This window comes from Gasterosteus aculeatus, chromosome 6 (genome assembly GCF_964276395.1).
Source record: "Gasterosteus aculeatus chromosome 6, fGasAcu3.hap1.1, whole genome shotgun sequence".
Lineage (NCBI taxonomy): Eukaryota > Metazoa > Chordata > Actinopteri > Perciformes > Gasterosteidae > Gasterosteus > Gasterosteus aculeatus.
In genome coordinates, this window is record NC_135693.1 from 14,037,016 (window position 1) to 14,056,856 (window position 19,841).

The 19,841-nt window shown below is 42.9% G+C and overlaps 1 protein-coding gene and 1 long non-coding RNA gene across 11 annotated transcripts in view; one reads left to right on the top strand and one right to left on the bottom strand.

Moving 5' to 3' along the window:
- Positions 1-4,162: 4,162 nt before the first annotated feature.
- Positions 4,163-6,063, bottom strand: LOC144409492 (uncharacterized). Its single transcript, XR_013467953.1, has 2 exons — positions 5,924-6,063; positions 4,163-4,338 (listed from the first exon to the last, which is right to left on the bottom strand). It is a non-coding gene; the product is annotated as an uncharacterized LOC144409492 (long non-coding RNA).
- ebf3b (EBF transcription factor 3b) overlaps positions 6,038-19,841 on the top strand; it is a 67,262-nt gene continuing 53,458 nt past the window's right edge. For 9 of the 10 annotated variants that reach the window (XM_040178815.2, XM_040178816.2, XM_040178817.2 and 6 more), the window contains exons 1-6: positions 6,101-6,879; positions 7,195-7,351; positions 7,631-7,694; positions 7,968-8,023; positions 9,896-9,969; positions 11,726-11,794. In XM_040178815.2, the coding sequence (XP_040034749.1) occupies positions 6,749-6,879; positions 7,195-7,351; positions 7,631-7,694; positions 7,968-8,023; positions 9,896-9,969; positions 11,726-11,794 (551 nt within the window). In that variant the 5' untranslated portion in view covers positions 6,101-6,748. Of the gene's footprint in view, positions 6,880-7,194; positions 7,352-7,630; positions 7,695-7,967; positions 8,024-9,895; positions 9,970-11,725; positions 11,795-19,841 lie in introns of all 10 variants that reach the window. The other variant, XM_078104664.1, reaches the window with a different exon arrangement.

The window sequence follows — 19,841 nt, forward strand, 5'->3', positions numbered from 1 at the left end:
TTTACATCCAGGGGCACTAAAAACATCGTGTGTGGAACCACGTTGGCGATGCACCACGGTTGGCCTTTGCCTCCATGTCACGTTTCAAGTGAAAATTTGACTTGGCATGTTTACACAGGATTTCTTCATCTCCCTTTTAAACCCCTATGGGCAAACTGAAGGTGAGGGGAACTAAGATTATTATCCCCCGTTTCTCTGAGGAGCTTTTCTTTATGCACACCCTCGCAGATGTCGACATTTGGTTAGGCGGTGTACATAGAAGCCCCAGATTATCTGGCACTTCAGGAAGTCTGTTTAGCTAAAGTTGGGAGTGGTTACTTTCCTGCACCTTCCTAATATACCCTTGTGTTTTGCCACCTGGAGACCCCCCCTCCCACCCCCTTGTGCTCAGTCATCCGTGTCAGAGAGTGTGTAAAAAGAAAATATTGATGATTGAATATTGCCGTCCATTCAAGATGAGAGGCATTAGGTGTAATGATTCTCCCAGCGAGAGGATCCTGTGCAGACGTGGACCTCGTCGCAGGAAGCGTAGCAGATGGTGTACTATATGTCATAATGCTATAAAATCCAACAGGAATTGACAATTGAAATCCCACCCTGGAGTTTGCCTCTTTTAGCTTCGGCATAATCTCCGCAGGATTTCAATTGCAAAGTCAAAGAGAATAGTCTAGCACACGGGGACTAGTTATCTGGGGCAAATGCGGTCTAAGGTTGACAATGCAAAGGCTATGTTTATGTGCATCACACTTGCTATACTGAATGTTTCCCAGAGCACAAGAACATCCTCCCCTGAATTACATTCCTCTTCCCACGTCCCAGTGCTGCCGTGGAAAGTAGGCCAAGTGAGCACCAGGGCGTTGCTTTTTTAAGATGATCAGTTTGTCGGTGTGTTTTTGTGTGTGCTCAGGACAGCTATTCATGTGGCTTGACTCTGTAGAACAAAGACCAGCATTATACAATTTGCAGCTCTTCCAATAGCAAGGAAAAGGGAGAGGTTGGAAGATAGGGACAGTACAAGTGTGGATAAAGCAAAGACAAAAAACTGGCTTGTACTCTAATTCATTTACTTCCTCTTTTCCACCTCTTTGTTGCAGCAAAAAGGTCCCTAGCCAGTAGCCCTCCTCTGCAGGATCATACTGTACTCTAGCTGGCATGGATTATTTTTAGCTATTGCTGTGCTGCTTTCACCTTGACTCTCTGCGTCTTGACGTCATAATTAACATTTCTGTTAATAGTAACTCAGTTCAATATTAATAAGGATCTCTGCCTAAAAGCAAAATGCAGTTGTAGAGTGATAATGAATTGTACTGTATTTCTCACATGAGATACATGCCAATCATCATCAAATGTGCATCACTCAATCCCTGTAGGAGGAAATTAGAGGCCGCGATGCAACATGTAGAAGACACACATTTTGATGTGAGTGACTTGAGAGATGTGGGACTCCTGCAGGTGGGGCAGCATCATTATGAGTTGGCTGTAGCTCAATCATACGGGTCAACAGGCAAATTAAAGTTCTCTTGAGCATTGATGGAAAACGCCACTGCCTGTGCGGTCACGCGCATGCACGTGCACTCTTGAAAAAAAGAAAAAGGAAAAACAAGGTTAAAGCTGATACCTCACGCTTTGGAGGCCACTTTGCCCGATGCAACATGTGTCCATGTGTACTTACTGATGAGGTTTTTAAAATGAGTCCGATTTTTGCACCACTTTTCCTGAGTGGCACAGAAGGTGCCTATATCTCACGTTAATATGTTCCCATTTAGAGCTGAATAATCACATTTACCTCACTTCCATCAATGTCACTGAGAAATATGAGTCGGGGTGATAACTTTTTATTAAAAGAGAATTTTTAGACAGGCCTATATGCAAAGCATTGATGGACACAATCAAGCCGTGGCTGAATAAGTCAAAGGTATGCTGGATATTTGGTCATGTGTATTTTGGTCTAAATTTCCAGGGGGATATTTTAGATGTTAATAGCCCTGAAGTGGTCTCGGTTTCTTATTTAATTTCTCTCGCCTTCTTTAAATGTAATTCGCCCACAGACTGCGCCGCGAGGCTCTAAACCGCGCAGAAACTCTCTCATCATTTCCACAGCAGAATGGAAATGCAAATTGCGCGCACGGGCAATGCCCTTGACAGAACTCACCACTGCACACAATTAACATGAGCACTGTGACAGAAGTTAGTGACGAAATGTGAGGTCACACCAGCTATGTGTCAGATAATGCGTTAGTGTGTATTTGACACAATCCTACACAAAAAGCATCAAAAAGATACATATGTGGAAGGAGTACAATTATTACTTGTAATATTAGTAACAATAGTAGCTAGCAATATAATAATGATGGTGATAATAATAATAATCACAATAATGTTAATAATGATAATAATGTGGCCGTTGTGACATTTTCATTTCAAGCAATTTTACTGCATAGAAAATAAATAACACACTCCCTCCCCAGCCTTTTAGCTCTATGAATTCAATTTTTGTATTTAATCTATTTATTTTAGTCAATATATATATACACATTTTAATAATGCTGTCTTTTTCATTTGAGATGATTTGTCCTGAACATAATAAACAGCCACTTTCTGGCCGCTCGAGGGGGGGAGGGGGGGGGGGGGTCCTGCGGATTGGGGGAGGGGTGTAGATAAACCTATGTTGAGATTTAGCTATCTTGTCACTGAGGAACGCAGCTGCCTCATATCGACACAATGATCTCAAGTGTAACCAACGAGGGGCGCTGTCCGTCTATAACAGCTATAACTACTCGCCACGAATACCCGACATGATTGATCTCATCACTCTTGGCCGTTTGTGTTTGGCCCCTATAATTAAAAGTAACGTTTCAAAAAGCATTTTAATATGCTGTTTGAATACGCCATGTGAAATGCTGCACGTGCATTTATGAGGTTTACAATGCTAATTGCGGCTTTACACAGAGTTTGCAGGGAAGCTGTTATTATAATCCCGTTTTAAGCATTTCATGATTTAACTGAAAAGTAAATAATTGGAAATGTTGTCTAATTTCCCCCATTCACGAGAAACATATATAAAATAAAAAAAATGAAAAGCAAAGCTACAAGTGATAACAAAGGCTGTGGACCTCACAGTCATTTTTTGTGCGTTGGAACGTCAGATTATCTATAGGCCTGAATAAATAAATAAAACAAGTACATAAATACATACCTATTAAGTAAAAACAATATTAAACATATAAAATATGATTCTATATGTCTGAGCAACTGAATGACATAAAGGATGGTTGAGTTGCTGTAAACAATAAGTGGGCTGAACGCATGCTTGCTCCATATGGAGTTAGGAGTGATGCGTGGATGTAGGCGTATTTGATTAATATTTAATCAACAACAGCATCACTTTAAAACAACCTTTGTGATAAAGCCGTGAGCGAATTTGCCTTGTGGGTGCTAATACGATTTATTTTTTAACCCCCTTTTATTATTTTACTTTCCTTCCATCAATACATTCAGTAGGAAACAATGCAGGTGAGCATAATGAAAGTGTTGTCCCAATAAAGTGCATCGATGGACAGCTGGGCAGCGGCCGGCTGATTGACTTTGCCTTGACATCTGGGAGGCCCGCTGGCCCCTGGCACGCGTTACGGCTGATGTCGCCATTTACATGCAAATTTAAGGAGATCATGAGGGCCTCGCCCCGTAAATTCACACAGAAAAAAAAGAAAAAAAAAGAAGACGTCACCCTCAATACGGGAGGAGGGTCGTCCCGTCGAGACGGGAGGTCTTCGAAGTCACCGTGTACGTTTTTTATTTTTTTTTATTGGGAGCCACGCGTCCCGGGGACTTTAGCTTCATCCAGACGGCCAGGCCCTAATCTTTAGGGGTTCTTTCATTGTGGCCGCTGAACAGAAGAATGAGATAACAGGGCCCCCGTGTCATCAAGCGGGCATTTAAACGAGCCCTGAGCATACATGGCGCAATTCGGCCAAGATGCGGGGAGGCAAACACGTTTGCACTTGTTTCCCCTTCTTGTAACGCACCACTTACCTCCATCGAGCGGTTAAGGAAATAAGCTTTTTTTTTTTTTTCTTTAATTGAGAAATGAGTAAATGTGACTAAGACCCCCCCTAATTCCACGCTCGTCAAAGTTTTCACGCGCGCAAACATTGAAACCAACGGGAATCAACATTTCCTTTATTGTGACGCTAACATTTCACCTAATGATGGAGAGCGCATTTTCCACGGTGTAAGCCCACCACGCAGATGATCCCACAGAATGAGCTGAGACGGATTCAGGCTCCGCGCCTCAGTGTGTGGAGCAGCTGACTCCCTCTCGCCGCGTCCAGATGGCTCCTGCACACAGATTTGCATTCATTTCCCTCTAATATCTTCTGAAATAGCGGGGGCAGCTGCATTTGTTGTCAAATACGGTTTAAAACTCCCTTTCAGGACAGCATCGTTACCTACGTGACGGGTGTGGAGATCCTTTTTCCTTCTCCAGTCAACAGTATCAGATCTAAGAGGATTTGTCTCAAAGTCCCCTAATTTGATAATCAGATTTAAATCGCCGTGGTGCGTGTAATCAGGGGTTAAGTTCTAATAAGCGACTTGAAAGTGTGCGAAAAAAAGCAGGGTGAGTTTTGTGCAAAAATAAATAAAAAGATATTTGCAATCTCGGTATAGCAGGCAAAACATTTTCAACATGCGTCTCGGTTTATTTCATCTAAGAGAAAAGGAGACATTTTTAAAAAGGGGCCCCCTTTGAGGTTTTCTTTTCTTTTTTCTTTTTTTTGCCACAAATTGAAACTAAAGATTTCTCTTCACTAATAAAAACAAGTTAAAAATATCCACACCCTTATTTTGTGACTGGGCAATTTGGCAATAGATTGTGTAGAGGTGAAAGCAACAGCTTATAATTCACTTATCTTTGGCAGCAGCTATTAACCCTCAGCACCAGCTAGATAGATTGCTCAGGATATAGCACACATCTCTCTTCCTCGCACCCTCCCCTCGCTCCCTCCATCCTCTCCTCCTTTTCACCACTAATGAACCGAACTGCTCGCTTGCCCCTCTCGGACAGAGTCGGACATGTAGGCTCTTTAAAAATGATTAAGATGTTTCTGATTATTACTGATTTGAACGGGACGTGCAGGAAATAAAAGAGGACTCGGAACCTTTGGCTTTCCTGAAGTTTGTTTAATGGCACGAGACACCCTGCCTCCGATTTTTAGCTCACAAAAAAAGAAGAGGTCAGAAGATCTTACTTTCTCTTTTATAAATGGCACGTGCAGGTGATTGATCTGTTTTCACATTCATAAGCGTGGATACGGTGGGAACGGATGTTCAAACTTTGTTCATTATATATACATAGCGCCATGAATAAAGACACCCTCTGCTCCGCGATGCGCAGCAAAACAATTGAAAGCCAATTGTCTCTTGTTTAAAAATTCCCCATGAAAATGTAATTTTAATTAATAGATTTATAATCGTCAGTCTGATTCTTTGGAATCATTTTGGGATTCATTACATTTTTAATTACAATAAAATAACCCGCAGCATGAAGTAAAAACTGCACAAATATATATGTTATGTGAAGAAACGTGATCTGTCATTATTGAAATATGATTTATGCCCTGTATTCACACAGCTATTGCGATGCTTTCGATATATTACAGTGAACAAGCAATCTCATCAAGGCAATTTGTAATAATAACACACCTAATCGAATAAATATGTCAAAAACTATTGATTATAATCAACTATAATAAAACTAATCACGGAAATGGCAATCATTAGGCCGGCAAAAAAAAGATAAGCAATGCCATCCTGAATTTCGAGTTATTATTATATATTGTTATTTTAATTTTTCTCTTCCTCCTTATGTGTGATGGTTACACACGGTCCAATTTTCCCATATCATTAAAAAAATCAAACTCACCACATATAGGGCCTAAGCAAGAGGAAAAGTGGAGCGAGTGAGTGTTCTCAGGCTTCTGCACTATAGGGCTGTACGCGTACAGCGGAGCGCCACTGCTTGACAGGAACCGTCAGACCTCCATATTTGGGCAAAGCTCCGCCCCTTCAGCGTCATATTCTGACAGCGCCTCTCCCGTGGGTTTAGAGTTTTGGCTCCCGGGAAAGATTTCAGTCCTCGGGGAAAGAGGGCTTAGTTTTGCATGTTCCCATCCATCCTGCACGACGCGAAAGGGCCCCTTATCCACCTCTCCTGTGTACTAGGAACACCTCCACTGGTGATCAGCCTTTGCCTGTGTTTGTCTTGTGGAGAAGCAGCAGCACCTTTTTCAGGAGTGGGTTTTTTATTCAACAAGAAGTCCTGAAGGTTTTGGATGCGGTGCTTCAGGGATGTGGGCACTTTGAGAGCAGCATCACCCACAAACACAAACAACTACCATCGATTTTTCTGTGAATAGCACAAAAAAGAGAGAGAGCGAGAAAAAAGAAAAAAAACAAAGAGGAACAATAGCAACACAAAAAAAAATCTTGTCTATTGAACAATTCACTTTTCCGGTCTGTGGATACCGCTCTAACTAAGTACAGCACTTTGAGAATTGTTCACATCGGACGGACTGAAGAGGGAGGCAAGACCTGTGGACCGGGTTTTCCCTCGCAAGTCTGAATCGGCTCTCGCTACTTATCCCTTGAACAAAAAAAAAACAAAAAAACAACCCAAAAGGATAACGCGCTTGGACGTTTATTCCCCTAATTTCGCAGGAGGCTCTTTTTTTCACGCAAATTGTCCTAAATGTTTGGAATTCAGGAAACTATACCGCGGGGCGGGACGACGATGAAGGAGGAACCGCTCGGTGGACTCAACTCGGTCCGCTCCTGGATGCACACAGCCGGCGTGGTGGACGCGAACACGGCCGCCCAAAGGTACGCATGCCAACAAAAAAAAAAAAGCATCTGATTTTTCTCACGCATTCCCCGCTCATCATATCGACCCTTCAATCCCCTGAATACTCTGTATCAATTACGGTCTCCCAATAAATGCCCCCCCTTCGGCTTTCCCTTCTTTCATTACATCAGATTACCCATTATTGTGACAAATCAAGAAATCGCCCCCCCACCACCACGTACTCAAGCGTGCTTCTTGCATCTCCAATGTGTTTCCCCCATCAGCTTCTCCATCATCGAGTATCCCCGGTGTCCGGTGCTTAACCGAGATGGTCTCTTGTTTTCTCCCCGCAGCGGTGTCGGCTTGGCACGGGCACATTATGAAAAGCAGCCCCCTTCCAACCTCAGAAAATCCAATTTTTTCCATTTCGTCCTGGCGCTGTATGACAGACAGGGTCAGCCCGTGGAGATCGAAAGGACAGCTTTTGTGGACTTTGTGGAGAAAGACAAAGTAAGCGGTGTATTTTAGAAAATATACGTGCACCCCTGCACTTAATCGGCACATTTGTCGAGATGATGTTCTCTGAAATGACAATGGGTTACTAAGGGGAAGTCACGTGTAATATTGATTTTTTTTTCTCCAAAAAAAAAGAGCTAAATTCGTTGATGACAGGGAGTCGTTTTAACCTCTAAACGCTGTTAGAATGTAAATGTAAACCAACAGACACGTGGTGATGATGTGGGCAGTTGTTCTGTTCGTGTTGATTTTCACAAACTGTGTCTTCTGCAGGAACCAACCAGTGAAAAAACTAACAATGGGATACATTACAAACTACAGTTATTGTACAGCAATGGTGAGTAAACCTGTGTTTTATATCTAGCAAACACGTGCAGAATATACATCACATGTGTTTGTCTGTCTGCCTGCTTGAAACCACGTGTGATAATAATGGTAGTTAAAATAATAATAATGATAATATAAACAGTCTGGTAATTTTACATGTATAAACAATGTCTGCGGTCTTTGTATCTTTTATTATATGTGACTATATGGGGGGCTTTAAAAAAAAATGTATAGCCAACAATGCCTCAAAACTCACAAGTGGTCTTCTTTTGCTTTTCCCCAGGCGTCAGAACAGAACAGGATCTTTACATACGGTTAATCGATTCCATGACGAAGCAGGTAAGCTGCTGTTACACTTGCTTCTCCGCACACTGCGCAAACGCTGCTCGCGCCCACGGTGCGCTCGTGCAAAACCTCGACACGCCGCGCTAATCGTCACCCCTGAGATGCACACACGTTTTTTTTTTGTTGTGTGTGTTTTGTTTTTCTTAAATCTGCTTGCCAAACAAACAAAAAAAAAAAGTTGTGCCACAAAATGAAATCAAATTACTGCCGTAAAACAAAGGGGACACAGCTTCTATTTCTTTTTCTATTGCTTACGTTTCAACGTGTCCTAAAGTCAATTTAACTCTGCAAGAGTCAGGCTTCTTTGTGGGCACCTATTCAAATTTAAACACAACGTCTGCTACACGTGAACTAATTGGACGTTTCCTGTAAAGAGTCATGACGCTTTAACCGTCATATATAAATATTTTTAAATATGCATTAAGCGTTATATTTCTAAATATACATGTCATGTTTATGTTCACCGCACTTATCACCTTCACAAACATTGTGGTGACTTTAAAATCAGAGCTCAACGCGCCAAATGTCCCTATTAAGTCTTAATGCAAATCTCAGCCCGATGCAAAGATTTGCAAAGTTATTCATAATTTGGGGAATAAAATCCGACGGGGTTATTTCTGCTGTGCGCCTCGTGTGTTGTTATTAAATACAGCGTTTAGTGCAGAGCTTTCCGAATAGAGCCGTGAAGCCTGAGCTACTGGTCACAGACAGCATTCCTGTGCGAATGATCCGAGTCAATGACGCAGAACAAGCAATTTATGGATTTCTGCTTCTACAGCTGCAAAACAGCGACATAAATCAAACCAATATAGATAATCGCCCCGTTCCTAGAACAAATAAAAAAAAAGGAAAAAAAAAAATCCCCAGGTCAAGTGGGACAGCTTTTAAAAGCGAGAAAACGACGTGACCTGGTTCCGATATGTCACTTTTTTAAAGTCACTCTCTAATATTTGCCTCACGCGTGTCAATTAAAAAAAAACACACACACACACACCACAAAAATCATGAATGGCATCAAATGATTAAAAAAATATCCACGCTTTATTAAATATATTTTCTGTTCTTATATTCTTTATCAATAACGTGGTGCTTTGCCTGCGCTCGCACATGGTGCCGGTTCAGCATACGAGGGAGAGAAATGTCTATCCTTAGAAATAGAAGAAGGAGGGAGGGATCGAGGGAGGGAGAGAAGAGCGGCAGAACTGATAGCTCCACGCCATCTGTTTCAGCCAATGCTCAAAAATTACTCAACCGTACCGCCAGACACCGCTTTTTATCCACAGAAAGATCATTGTTAGCGGCTCAAAATAAACAACAGATTGCCCATTAACACTTTCCCCCAAATATCCCCAGATTATAAGCATATTGATGACACTTCTATTGGATCTCTCCTTATGAAAATCTCTCGGTTTCTCTCTGTATCTCGGGCTGTCTCTCTGAGCCACAGGATGTTATCTAGATTAATAAAAAATAAATACAATTTCTTATTATTATCATCATACTCATTCATTTTTATTTTATAATTAGATTTTTTTATTATTATTGCCACTGGAAATATTATGGTTGCTATTGTTGTTATGAGTATTAGTATTATTTGTAATTTTTTATTAAGGTGGTTTATTTTATATGAATTATTGTAATTTAAACAGTGGCATATTGCTGTGATTGTCTACACATGTTTCTAACTTAGCCCCTGCCCCCTCTACTGATACATTTCGCTGCCCTAAGATCATGTGTATTCATGGCCTGATTTATTTTATTAACTGCATATATGTCAGTCCAAATGGTTATACATTTATGTGACTCAATAAGTGTTCAAGAGATGACTATGTTTTCACTTTGTTTCAATCTCATTTCCTTTCAAAGGCCATCATTTATGAGGGTCAAGACAAGAATCCAGAAATGTGCAGAGTTCTCCTCACCCATGAAATTATGTGCAGGTAAGCAGTATTTTTTGCTCTGTCCATTTTGCAGATCCAGGCGGAAAGTAATTCCCTCCCCTTCAATAAGTTTTGACACTCATGATGTGATGCAGCAATCCAGACTGTCTTGTGGTCCTTCAGCAACCACAGATAGAGAAAGAGAAAGAGAGAGAGAGAGAGAGAGAGAGAGAGAGAGAGAGCTGCTGTCATTTCTAACTTTGATACGATGTTATTCAACTATGATGTGAATATGCCAGTGAAATGAAGCGACTGTCTCGTTCAGTGGAGGGAAATTGAACGTACACACAAGACGCAAGTTCTGTTTTTTTTAGTCTTTAGTTTATACATTTTTAAATTCTATGATCGGTATGTCATCATTTCAGCCTGCCAAACACAATGTGTTTTCTGTTAGGTTATGCATAGGCATTGCATGCCATGTATCCCTTTTTTCCTCCCTCTGCTTCCTTTTAGAACGCAGTCAGTTCTCGGTTGATCCCACCTGTCAACAATGATCAGCGAGCCTTTTAGCGTCATTTAACCACATAAATCTCAACCTCTCATATTGCGCCGCTATTCAGCAGTGTCATTGATACTAAAAGGAAAAAACGCCTTTTGTTGTTATTGTTGAGCTCAGCATGAGCTTTGTGAACATTGAATTCGGATACTGTCGGTTAACCTCTCCTTTGTTGCACCGGTGCATTGTTCAAGTTGCCGGTTGAGAGCAAGTGCAGCATGAGAGCTGAGAATGATTTGTCTTTTTCCATGCATAAACTCATCACTCATGCTCAATTTATACATGCATCCATCACTTATTTCTGACACGTTGAATATGCTCGTACTCTAGAGGTAATATTTTTTTTGTCAAGAGGAAGTGCATTTTGCTGGCGAATAAAGATCTACTTTCACTGCTGCCTATGATCAGATAAGAATATCTACATAATAAGAACAAAATAAGAATTATCTTTTGATATCTTACCTTGTTATATCTTAATTGTTAGGGATGTCATATGTGCCGTTTTTGAATTATACTTATGCTCTAATACACTCCAGCACCGTAGCCATAAAACACATCTTTATTACTGCTGCTAGAAAGTCATGTAAATCAGACATATTTAAATAATGTGAGGTTGACTGACAGTAGCGTTGCACAGAATCTTTGTTTTTCTTTCTGCACCTGGCATAAATCAATCTTATTCACATATGTTTATATGTTTTCATTTCAAGTGGAAGCTAGGATGATGTATTTGTTTATTTTTGCAGTTTTGATTCAAGTCCCAATCAAAGAAGTGAAAGGCGGCTAGCTATAGGCTTAGAGGGGGGGGGGGGGGGGTGGCTGAAACATGTGGTGGAAGATAGATTAGTGCTTTTGAGGCCATAATTGATAAATGCCCTGCAGAAATATTGGTTGAGGGTGGCACCTTGCATCTCCCTCAGAAATAGCAGCTTGGCAATTAGAGGTAAACAAAAGCTGAAGCTGTGAAAAGTGACTCCCCTGCCTCCTGGCCCAATCCCCACTCCCCTCCCCTCCAACGCTAAGCCAAACAACACAACATGTTGTTTTCACCATTTTTTATCAGCCATCAGCATCAATGGAATGGATAGATTGAGTCAAGGAAATCTCCTGTCAAATATATATTTTTTCTGATCCCCGATATCAAAATCATTCCAAAGCACTCAGTAAATGTATGTTGTTTTGTGTGCGTTATTTACTCACTTTTATTTATTCAGCAAAAGTATTGCTCGTTCTGAAGTGCACTGTCTTGTGTCCCTGTAGCCGATGCTGCGACAAGAAAAGCTGTGGAAACAGGAACGAGACTCCATCAGACCCTGTGATAATTGACAGGTAGGCCATGTGCAGCTCCTTCTGTGTTTGTGAACGGGGTGGTTTGGGGGGCGGCGGGGTGGGGGGGGTTGGTTGTAAGTGAGTGAATGAGTGAGTGTCTGAGTGACTAAATGGATGAGTGACTGAGTGAATGAGCAAAAGGCGCATGGACGAGCTGGTGAGCAAACGACTCCCCTGCCGGTGTGCCAGACGGCCCGGTCGGGGGCTGCCTTGCATCTTCCAGCGCACAGTGTGGGAACTGAGGGCCGTTCTGTGTGAGCGTCTGAGGGGCGTCTTTCCCAGGTACCTGTGCACAGAGGGGCGGTCACCACCTGGATGGGGTTTGTTCAATCACAGGTGGTTCAATCACCAGAGGACGACGCTGGGAATACGCCTAATTAGCGGCGGCGACTTCGCATTCATTTGGCCGGCTTCCCGTCTTTGTTTACGACAGTGACGCTTTCACCGTCAATAGTTGTTTTTCATTGACTGATTTTCCTTCTCTCCAGCTAGCTGCGAGCTAGATAGCCATTAAAGTTTATGTCTGCTGTTTTGTTCTGCACCTTCAGGGAAGTTGCATCTGCCACATTTATACCACCTTCTAAAGAGGTAGAATTAACGGTCTGCTTTCAGGCATTGACGTCTTTCTCACACTGTGAAACTATATTGCATGTCCTGGTCAGCGTGAATATGTTTAAGTAGTTAAGTGTGTGTGTGTGTGTGTGTGTGATGGATATAGGGGTGAGGTAGGGGGTGTAGCTGGTGCGTCGATCTCAATGTAACTCTCGCCACGTAGCAGGGAGAGACAGCAATGCTAATGTTTGACTAGCCGGAATCACTGTTTGCTTAGTGGAGAATGCCTGGTATCTGACAGAGGGGGACAACTCTCTTATTAGTAATCAAATAGGGCTGAGCAGTTGTTGCTGCCACTCCACTCCAGCGGCTTCTCATGCATCAGGAAGTAGGAGCTGGCTGCCCCGGGAGCCTGGATGGATTACCAGAGCTACTGCTGTCTGAACTCAAACTCACGCAGACACAAGCAGATAGAAACGCGCCGCGCAGGCCGGCGACACAAAAAAAAGCACCACCCACACGTCCTCACGCACGCTGCGCTTATGCCGCTCACGCTTCCATGCTCGACGGTGGGTGTCGTGCGAGAAAAGTGCAGAGGTGTTTAGGACGATGTCAAGACAGGGGTGTTTTTTTTTTTTTGAATTTCATTCGCAGTATCTCGCACAAAGCCGACTGCTTAATTCATCAGTCGAGCTGCTAGCAAATGGACGACAACATTAACATATAACTTGAGAGGTTTGCTTTGCTTAATTTCCGCTGCTTCCATGTTGGCTGCGAGTCTCTCCGCGGCCCTTTTACTCTTTAAAGTTTCGCGCCCCATTATTCCTCAATCTGCAGGACAAAACATGTAACATAAGTACAATAAGCAAAATGAATGCATAAAGAATTAAAGTCAAGAAAGAGGGGTGGGAAAAAAAAAAAAAAAAAGAACAGGGGGGGAAAAAGAAGCGGATGGATATTGTAAGCTCAACTGGCTCGGGAAGGGCTCGGATTTTCATTGTGACGAGTCTGAATAGGAGCAGAGTATCCCTTTCCTTGCACAATGAGCGGCTCTGTTGAAACACAAAAGCATATGTTCCTCATTAGACCCTCCCATTGTCTCCATGTCGTAACTATGAGCCCGTCAGCTCGCCCTAACGGACCCACACAGGTTCCCAGTGACTGAAGGGGGCTTGCAGAGAGGGGTGCTCGTGAAAGGTTGCAGGGTTTAGCGAGAGTCACGGACGCGGCCCCGAGCGCACTCGCTAAGCAAGACTACTTACCGCAATTACTTGACCATTCCTGCTGTTTCATATGGGTAAGCTTTTAGTCAAAGCTTCCATGTTTTACAGCCATTTCTTTTTACATCTGTCATTTTCTCATGCACGTCATTGCGGGCACCTGCGCCGCGGCCGCTGCTGTCAGAAACTGATTATTTCCAATTGAGTAGAACGTAGTTGAGTGACACAAAGCTAGAGGAGAGGTTTGATTGTTGAATCGGGCATGTCTCATCTGTCTGCGATTACACTTCGAATACCATCCAGCACTGCCACATTTCGGAGAGAAACAGTAGCATGGCGGAACCTTAAGAAACAGATTTGGAGTGAATCATTGATGGCGTTCATGCGCTGTAACATTTTCCCAGATGGTAAGAGGGGAAAGCGCACACAGCTAGCTGGCATCTAGCGAGACATTAACTGGCGTTCCCATGGATCTGGCATATCCGACGGAGTTTGGGAAACTTATCATTCCAAATGTGTCCTATTTTCCTGCGGTCAAGCCAGACATCTGTTTACCCTATTTTCTCTCAGAGTTTTGATGCAGATTTTCACTCACATATTTCAAGAGGAAGGATTCTCTTAAAAAAAAAAAAAAAAGTTGGTTAGATATCGGCCCAACAGCTGTCACAAAGTTTCAGCAATGCTTGGTCTTCCAGCACTTACATTTGATGCCGTTGCATTATTTATACTCCTTTTATTGGATGAAGAAAGACCTTTTTTTTTGTTACCTTTTGGGGGAGCTTTTGACTTTAAAATAATCTGTGCATAATTTGCTCTCCAAAAAAAGAAGCGTTTTGTTTTTCAATAGCGTGCGCGTATGTTTTCAAGAAAATAAAAATCTTCAAATTCAATTGGCGCTTAGATAAAATAAAAGGCACTTTTGCAATGCAGTTCGCAATAAGCATCTCTCCCCTTTATAAATCCAGCAGTGCTACAGATGTCACATTTATAAGTTAATGGTGCCTTAAAGTAGATGGGGGTGTAGGTTTATTCATTCGGTAATTTGAGTCTTTAGAATTATAGTGATGAGGTACCCAATATCTGATTAGATGGTTTTCCCATTTACAGTGCATGTGTTTAGCCAAACATAACTCAATTTGCGATGACTCTCCTGGTCTGGTATCTGTCTTCACTCTCTTGCATATTGACGTTGCCTTCTCTTGTGTGAAAGATTAGATACATTGTTCAGGCTTACACATGGATTTTGTAATAAGACGGCACATGTTGTTGAAAGAGGAGAGAAAATGACTCATTCGGCGTGTCAGGGTTCAAAGGTCACATTTTTACTCTGGGAAGCCGGAACAATTTATGCAAGTAAAATCGAGACAGAGAGAGAGAGAGAGAGAGAATGTTTCCTCAATCTGTATTCTTCACATATGTGAATTTTGAATTTAATGTGTGTTCATACAGTTTAACATCTTGTGTCGATTTACGCTGCCATTCACAAACGGATTCTGGACCAGATCTAAACATGTCAGCTCCATTTATTCCAGCGGCCACGGCACTCCCTTTCACTTCCTGTCACAAAGGTCAAGGAGCACTGACCTTTGGAGTGCAGCCCAGCCACTGAATTATTCATGACATTGACTTGTTTTTTTCCCTTATTTTTCCCCTTGTCTGTGTTTTTTTTGGTCAGCACACATGGTAGTGCTGTGGGAGGCTTTTATTCATTTAGCTCATTTATAAAGGCCTCACCGCACCTGTTTGTGTGTTAATGCGATTAAATGTTGGCCTAATGTAAATTTTGCTTAGCTTTCGGTTGTGTCCCTCATTAGTGAGGCTGTATTTTCTAAATGACTTTGCGTTATCGTTCATTTGTGGAACACCTACGAGGTCATTTCCCAGAGTGCACTTGACTTGTTGTCAAGTTGTTTACCAGAAACAAAAGACTGCAGCCTTAGAACGTCTCACGCGCGGTTCCCCCCCCCCCCCGCCCCCGTCCTCCTAAGAAATAAATCGCAATATTTGTGCGCTCCCATCTGGTTTTTGCAAAACCGTGATTACCTCCAAAAGCTGAACAAATGCCAGTATTTATAAGGTCAGCCCTTTATGTGGAAATGTGATGTAAATGAGAATCAGCGAAAGGGGACATTAAACAAAATTAAATTCATTGTCTCCTTTAATGTCATTTACATTTTTGGCTAAGCCCGGGACTGTCAAAGAGGATTTCTAAAACCATTTTAATTGCACATCAGCATTTGGAAAAGAGGGTGTGTTTCCACTGAGCGGCTGTCTTGATAACCTGCAAAGGGGAAGTCTGTTTATGAAGTACCTAAATGGCGCGTTTTCACCGCATCTGTAGATGAGCAATTAAGAAGGCACGCGGTGGGTAGTTTTAATCTAGAATTGTGCTCCCACCATCCATAATGAAAATGATGCAGTGGACAGGGTCACTGTTGTTGTGATAGAGAGTTGATTGCCGCAGGTGTTCCTTCTGGAAATTTTCTCTTTTTTTTTTACGTTTCACCATTGAGCAGTGGGACAAGCGCCGCATCTTTTTTTTTTAGACTCCCCGCTTGAGTCATTTAAAGCTGTTAACGTCCGTAGGAAACGCTTTCTTCCGATATGTTTACACACGCGTGCAAACACCTGCACGCACCTTTTTATTCGCCGCTAAACAACACGTCAATCTCAGCTTCATATTTGCGGCTGTTTTTTCGTGTCGTTTGTGTAATTCACGTGACAGATGCCACAAGTTTTTGATGCCTATTGAGAAATTGGAGAATAAACTGGCCACCCTTGTCTAAATCGACGTGATGTTTGAGTGAGGCCCGTCTGCTCCCGAGCCAGAGTGGGAAGAGCAGGAAGTGTTGAGAGCGAAAAGCTGTACTTGGCAGCTCGCCTTTGGCTTTCACTTGCCGAAAAATGAAACCCAGACCCTCTCTGCAGCCCCGGAGCCAGAACCCTTCTTCCCAGTGCTCCGACATCCAGGGTTGGGTAATACTGTTCACTAAGCAAAACATTACCTCAAATTATTCTCGCCCTGTTTTCTATTCCCTCCTCCCTCATGTCGGTTTTATCGCAGTTTGTAAATGTCAAGACACGTACAAAAGACGCACAGTATAAATGATATTTTCCAAATTATGCTCACATGTTTGGGTTCACATGAGTGGCGGCTGAACGTAACGTGGTGCCTGGTGTTCCCGAGGGAGACCCACCTCACTGGGGTAGGATTCCCCAGTGGCATCGGCTAATGGCAAGACTTGACAACAGCAGAGAAGCCGGGGGTGTTGTGTTTTACTAGCGCTGAGCAGGGGTGATGACTTTAACATGTGTGCCGAGAAAGACTGAGATGTTTGTGTGGCGTGTGCGCGTCCCTGTGCGTGCACTTGTGTGTGTGTGTCTGTGTGTGTTTGTGTGCGTGTGTGTCGTGCTAAAGAGAGAGGTGTGCAGCACGAAAGAGCGGCGCGGGCCAACCGAGCGACGGATTCGGCTCCAGCTTGACGGCAGTGAAAGACGAAACATGGTTCCACATGTGTTGAGAAAGAGCAGTCCATCTGTCCATGGAGACAACCCCCCTCCCCCCTTTTCAACCCCACCCCCCACCCCTTCTCTTTCCCTCTTTCCTTTTCCTCTTCTCCTTCTCTCGCTCTCCTCCCCCCCCACCCCGACTCTTTACTCCCCTGGTTCACTGCTGACAGAAACAAGGCCAGAGCCGGGGTGATGGGATGAATGCAGGGCCAAGAGCAACACGGGATGTTGCACACACACACACACACACACACACACACTGAGGGGATATAAGAAATGTTATCAAAGATTCTTTTGGTGTATATGTTGTTAAAGTTTATTATCGTCGGCTGCATTCGGCAACTTAGTCTAGCGCTGCGTTTTTGTGATTCAAATCCGGCTGTGGAGCCATGGAAGTGATATATTTTTATATTAAGAAAGAAAACACACCTATTAAGATTTATTTACTTCTCCCTGACACACTGCTGTAAAAAAAAAAAAGCCGCCATGGTGAAAATTTTACATTATTGAAATTAAATCTGAAGTGAATAAAACATGGCACTCTTTCTCAAATATTTAACAGCGCCTCTTTATAATTAAGCTCTGTAGCTGTTTTGAAGACGCTGCTTGGTTTCGTGAAGCATTAATGACGCCGGAGCTTTGTCAAACAGCTCCTGATTCTCTGAATCACATTTAGGTCACTCAGACCAGTGTTTTCTTTCGGCCATTTCTTTCTGTGGAGAAAAGGGGTCTCTTTTCTTTCTCTTGGCATGTTCTCACTCATTCAATCCTTATTAGGTTTCCCCTAATTGTCAAACAAACTGTTGGGTCAACCTCAGTCGTATCTGGCTGTAAAACAGCACATTAGGCCCTGGTGAGGGATATATGTGGTATTTCATCGGAGACGCAGTAATGCTGGGGTTTTATGGTTAAGTACCAGTTCACGCCCACGCCATTTGTTTCGCATTAGAGTGGAGGTTTTGTAAATCAGATCAATATGTTCGCTGAGATGTGATTCCTTGTCGGGGATCTCCCGAGTCGTTCTTTCCTCAAGTATTCTTCTCTTCGGGCGACCGGTCGTCGATGCACACTCCTCAGCCCCCCCCCCACCCCTCTCTCAACCCCACCACCCCCTTCTCCCCTACCTCCGTCAGTCCCTTCCTCCATCTCCACCTCTATCTATTTCCATTTTCTGAATGTAGCAATTTGTAGTGTGACACGGGGAAGATTAGGGATGGGAAGCAGCCTGAAGATTTCATCGGACATGGTCCCGCTCCCGCTGGTGTGAGGTCACAGGACAAAGATGGGATGGGGTCATCAGTTACCTCGGGGAAACGAGCTGGTCCGCTGGCCGCTCCGTTGGCCCCGGGGGTGCCTCGGATGTATCGGAGGAGAGGCCCCAGAGAAAGAGCCCTGAACCGGCGTCATTTATTAAAAGTGACAAGTTATTTCTAACTATAGCTCTGTTTTTTATTGTTTTACAACGCTGTCATTTGGAACGCTGCCCCTCTCTTCAGGAATCACAAACAAGTGATGAATGAACAAGGCGACCTGCTTTTTTTTTTTTTTTTTTAAACATACACACATCGTTGCACTTTGCACGTGCGTGCTGTTCAATCACACAACGTATTTTGTCGCGTAGTGGTGCTTGAATTAAACACTTTGATAAAGATTGACCGTATGATAAATGTTTCACAATTCACCAGTTTTCTCCAGGACATTTGTTCAGTAAATTAACAACAGCTTACGGTATGAATCTAAAGCTCCGCATAATCAGTACCAGAAGTTCCACAGAACATGACCACGCCGTAGTGTGCGTGTGTGTGTGTTTGTGCAGAGGGAGTAAGATCTATTTTAATGGCCGGAACTTTTATTTTTAAAAAACGAACGCACCATTCATGCTAATAATGGAGTATTTATTCAACGTTTGACCATTGCTCTTCTTTTGGGGTCACTGAGGTACTCTGCTCCCCCCCTCCCCTCTTTTTTTTATGGCCCGCCCCAACTGCGTTAATGATATATGACAGAAATTTCCTTGAGCTGGTTCAGTGGCAAGAAAGGTCCCGGCTAGTCTATATCAATCCATCTGACTTATGTTCCCGTGTCTTGAATTACCGCTTGATGAAAACCTGCTGCGGGTTTCTCTTGCCAATTGAAATCAGATCTCCTCCACAGCCTGGTGTGATATTGATCCATATTCAACACCAAGGCAGCCGATCGATCAGTATTGATTTACAATAAAAAACACTCCTCTGCTTGTTCAGCACTGCGTTCGATACTTTAAGGCAAAGGGGGAAAAAACATATTTAAAAAGAAGAGAAATGGGATTGTGCTTTTTTTTTTTTTACCATGCAGTGAACAGCTGGAATAAATAAGAAAAATGTGAGGAGATGTTTTATTTTCATTCGAGCACTTTGAGTTTAAGTGAACAAACCTTGACCACACTGACAACCCGCAACCGCGTCCGCAGTGAACAACGATCCTCTCCGCCGTGCGAGACTAACCAATAAAAATGGTTTAACGGCATGACACTTCCATAAGGACTCATTTATTGAAGGAGGTGTGTCTGTTTCTGAATTAGTGGCACATCTGCCCTGCAACGGGGAGTGCTAAAGCTGTCAAATCAAATCTATCTTAAAATTGCAACGGAACGCTAAAAGTGGCGGATCAAGCGAGAGCACTTTAGCTTGATTTTGGCGCGTTAACGGGGTGACATGATTTCCTGTGGTTTTGATATTAATTTTTTTCATTCTCTATCCCGCCGCCTGCTGACGCGCACCCACATG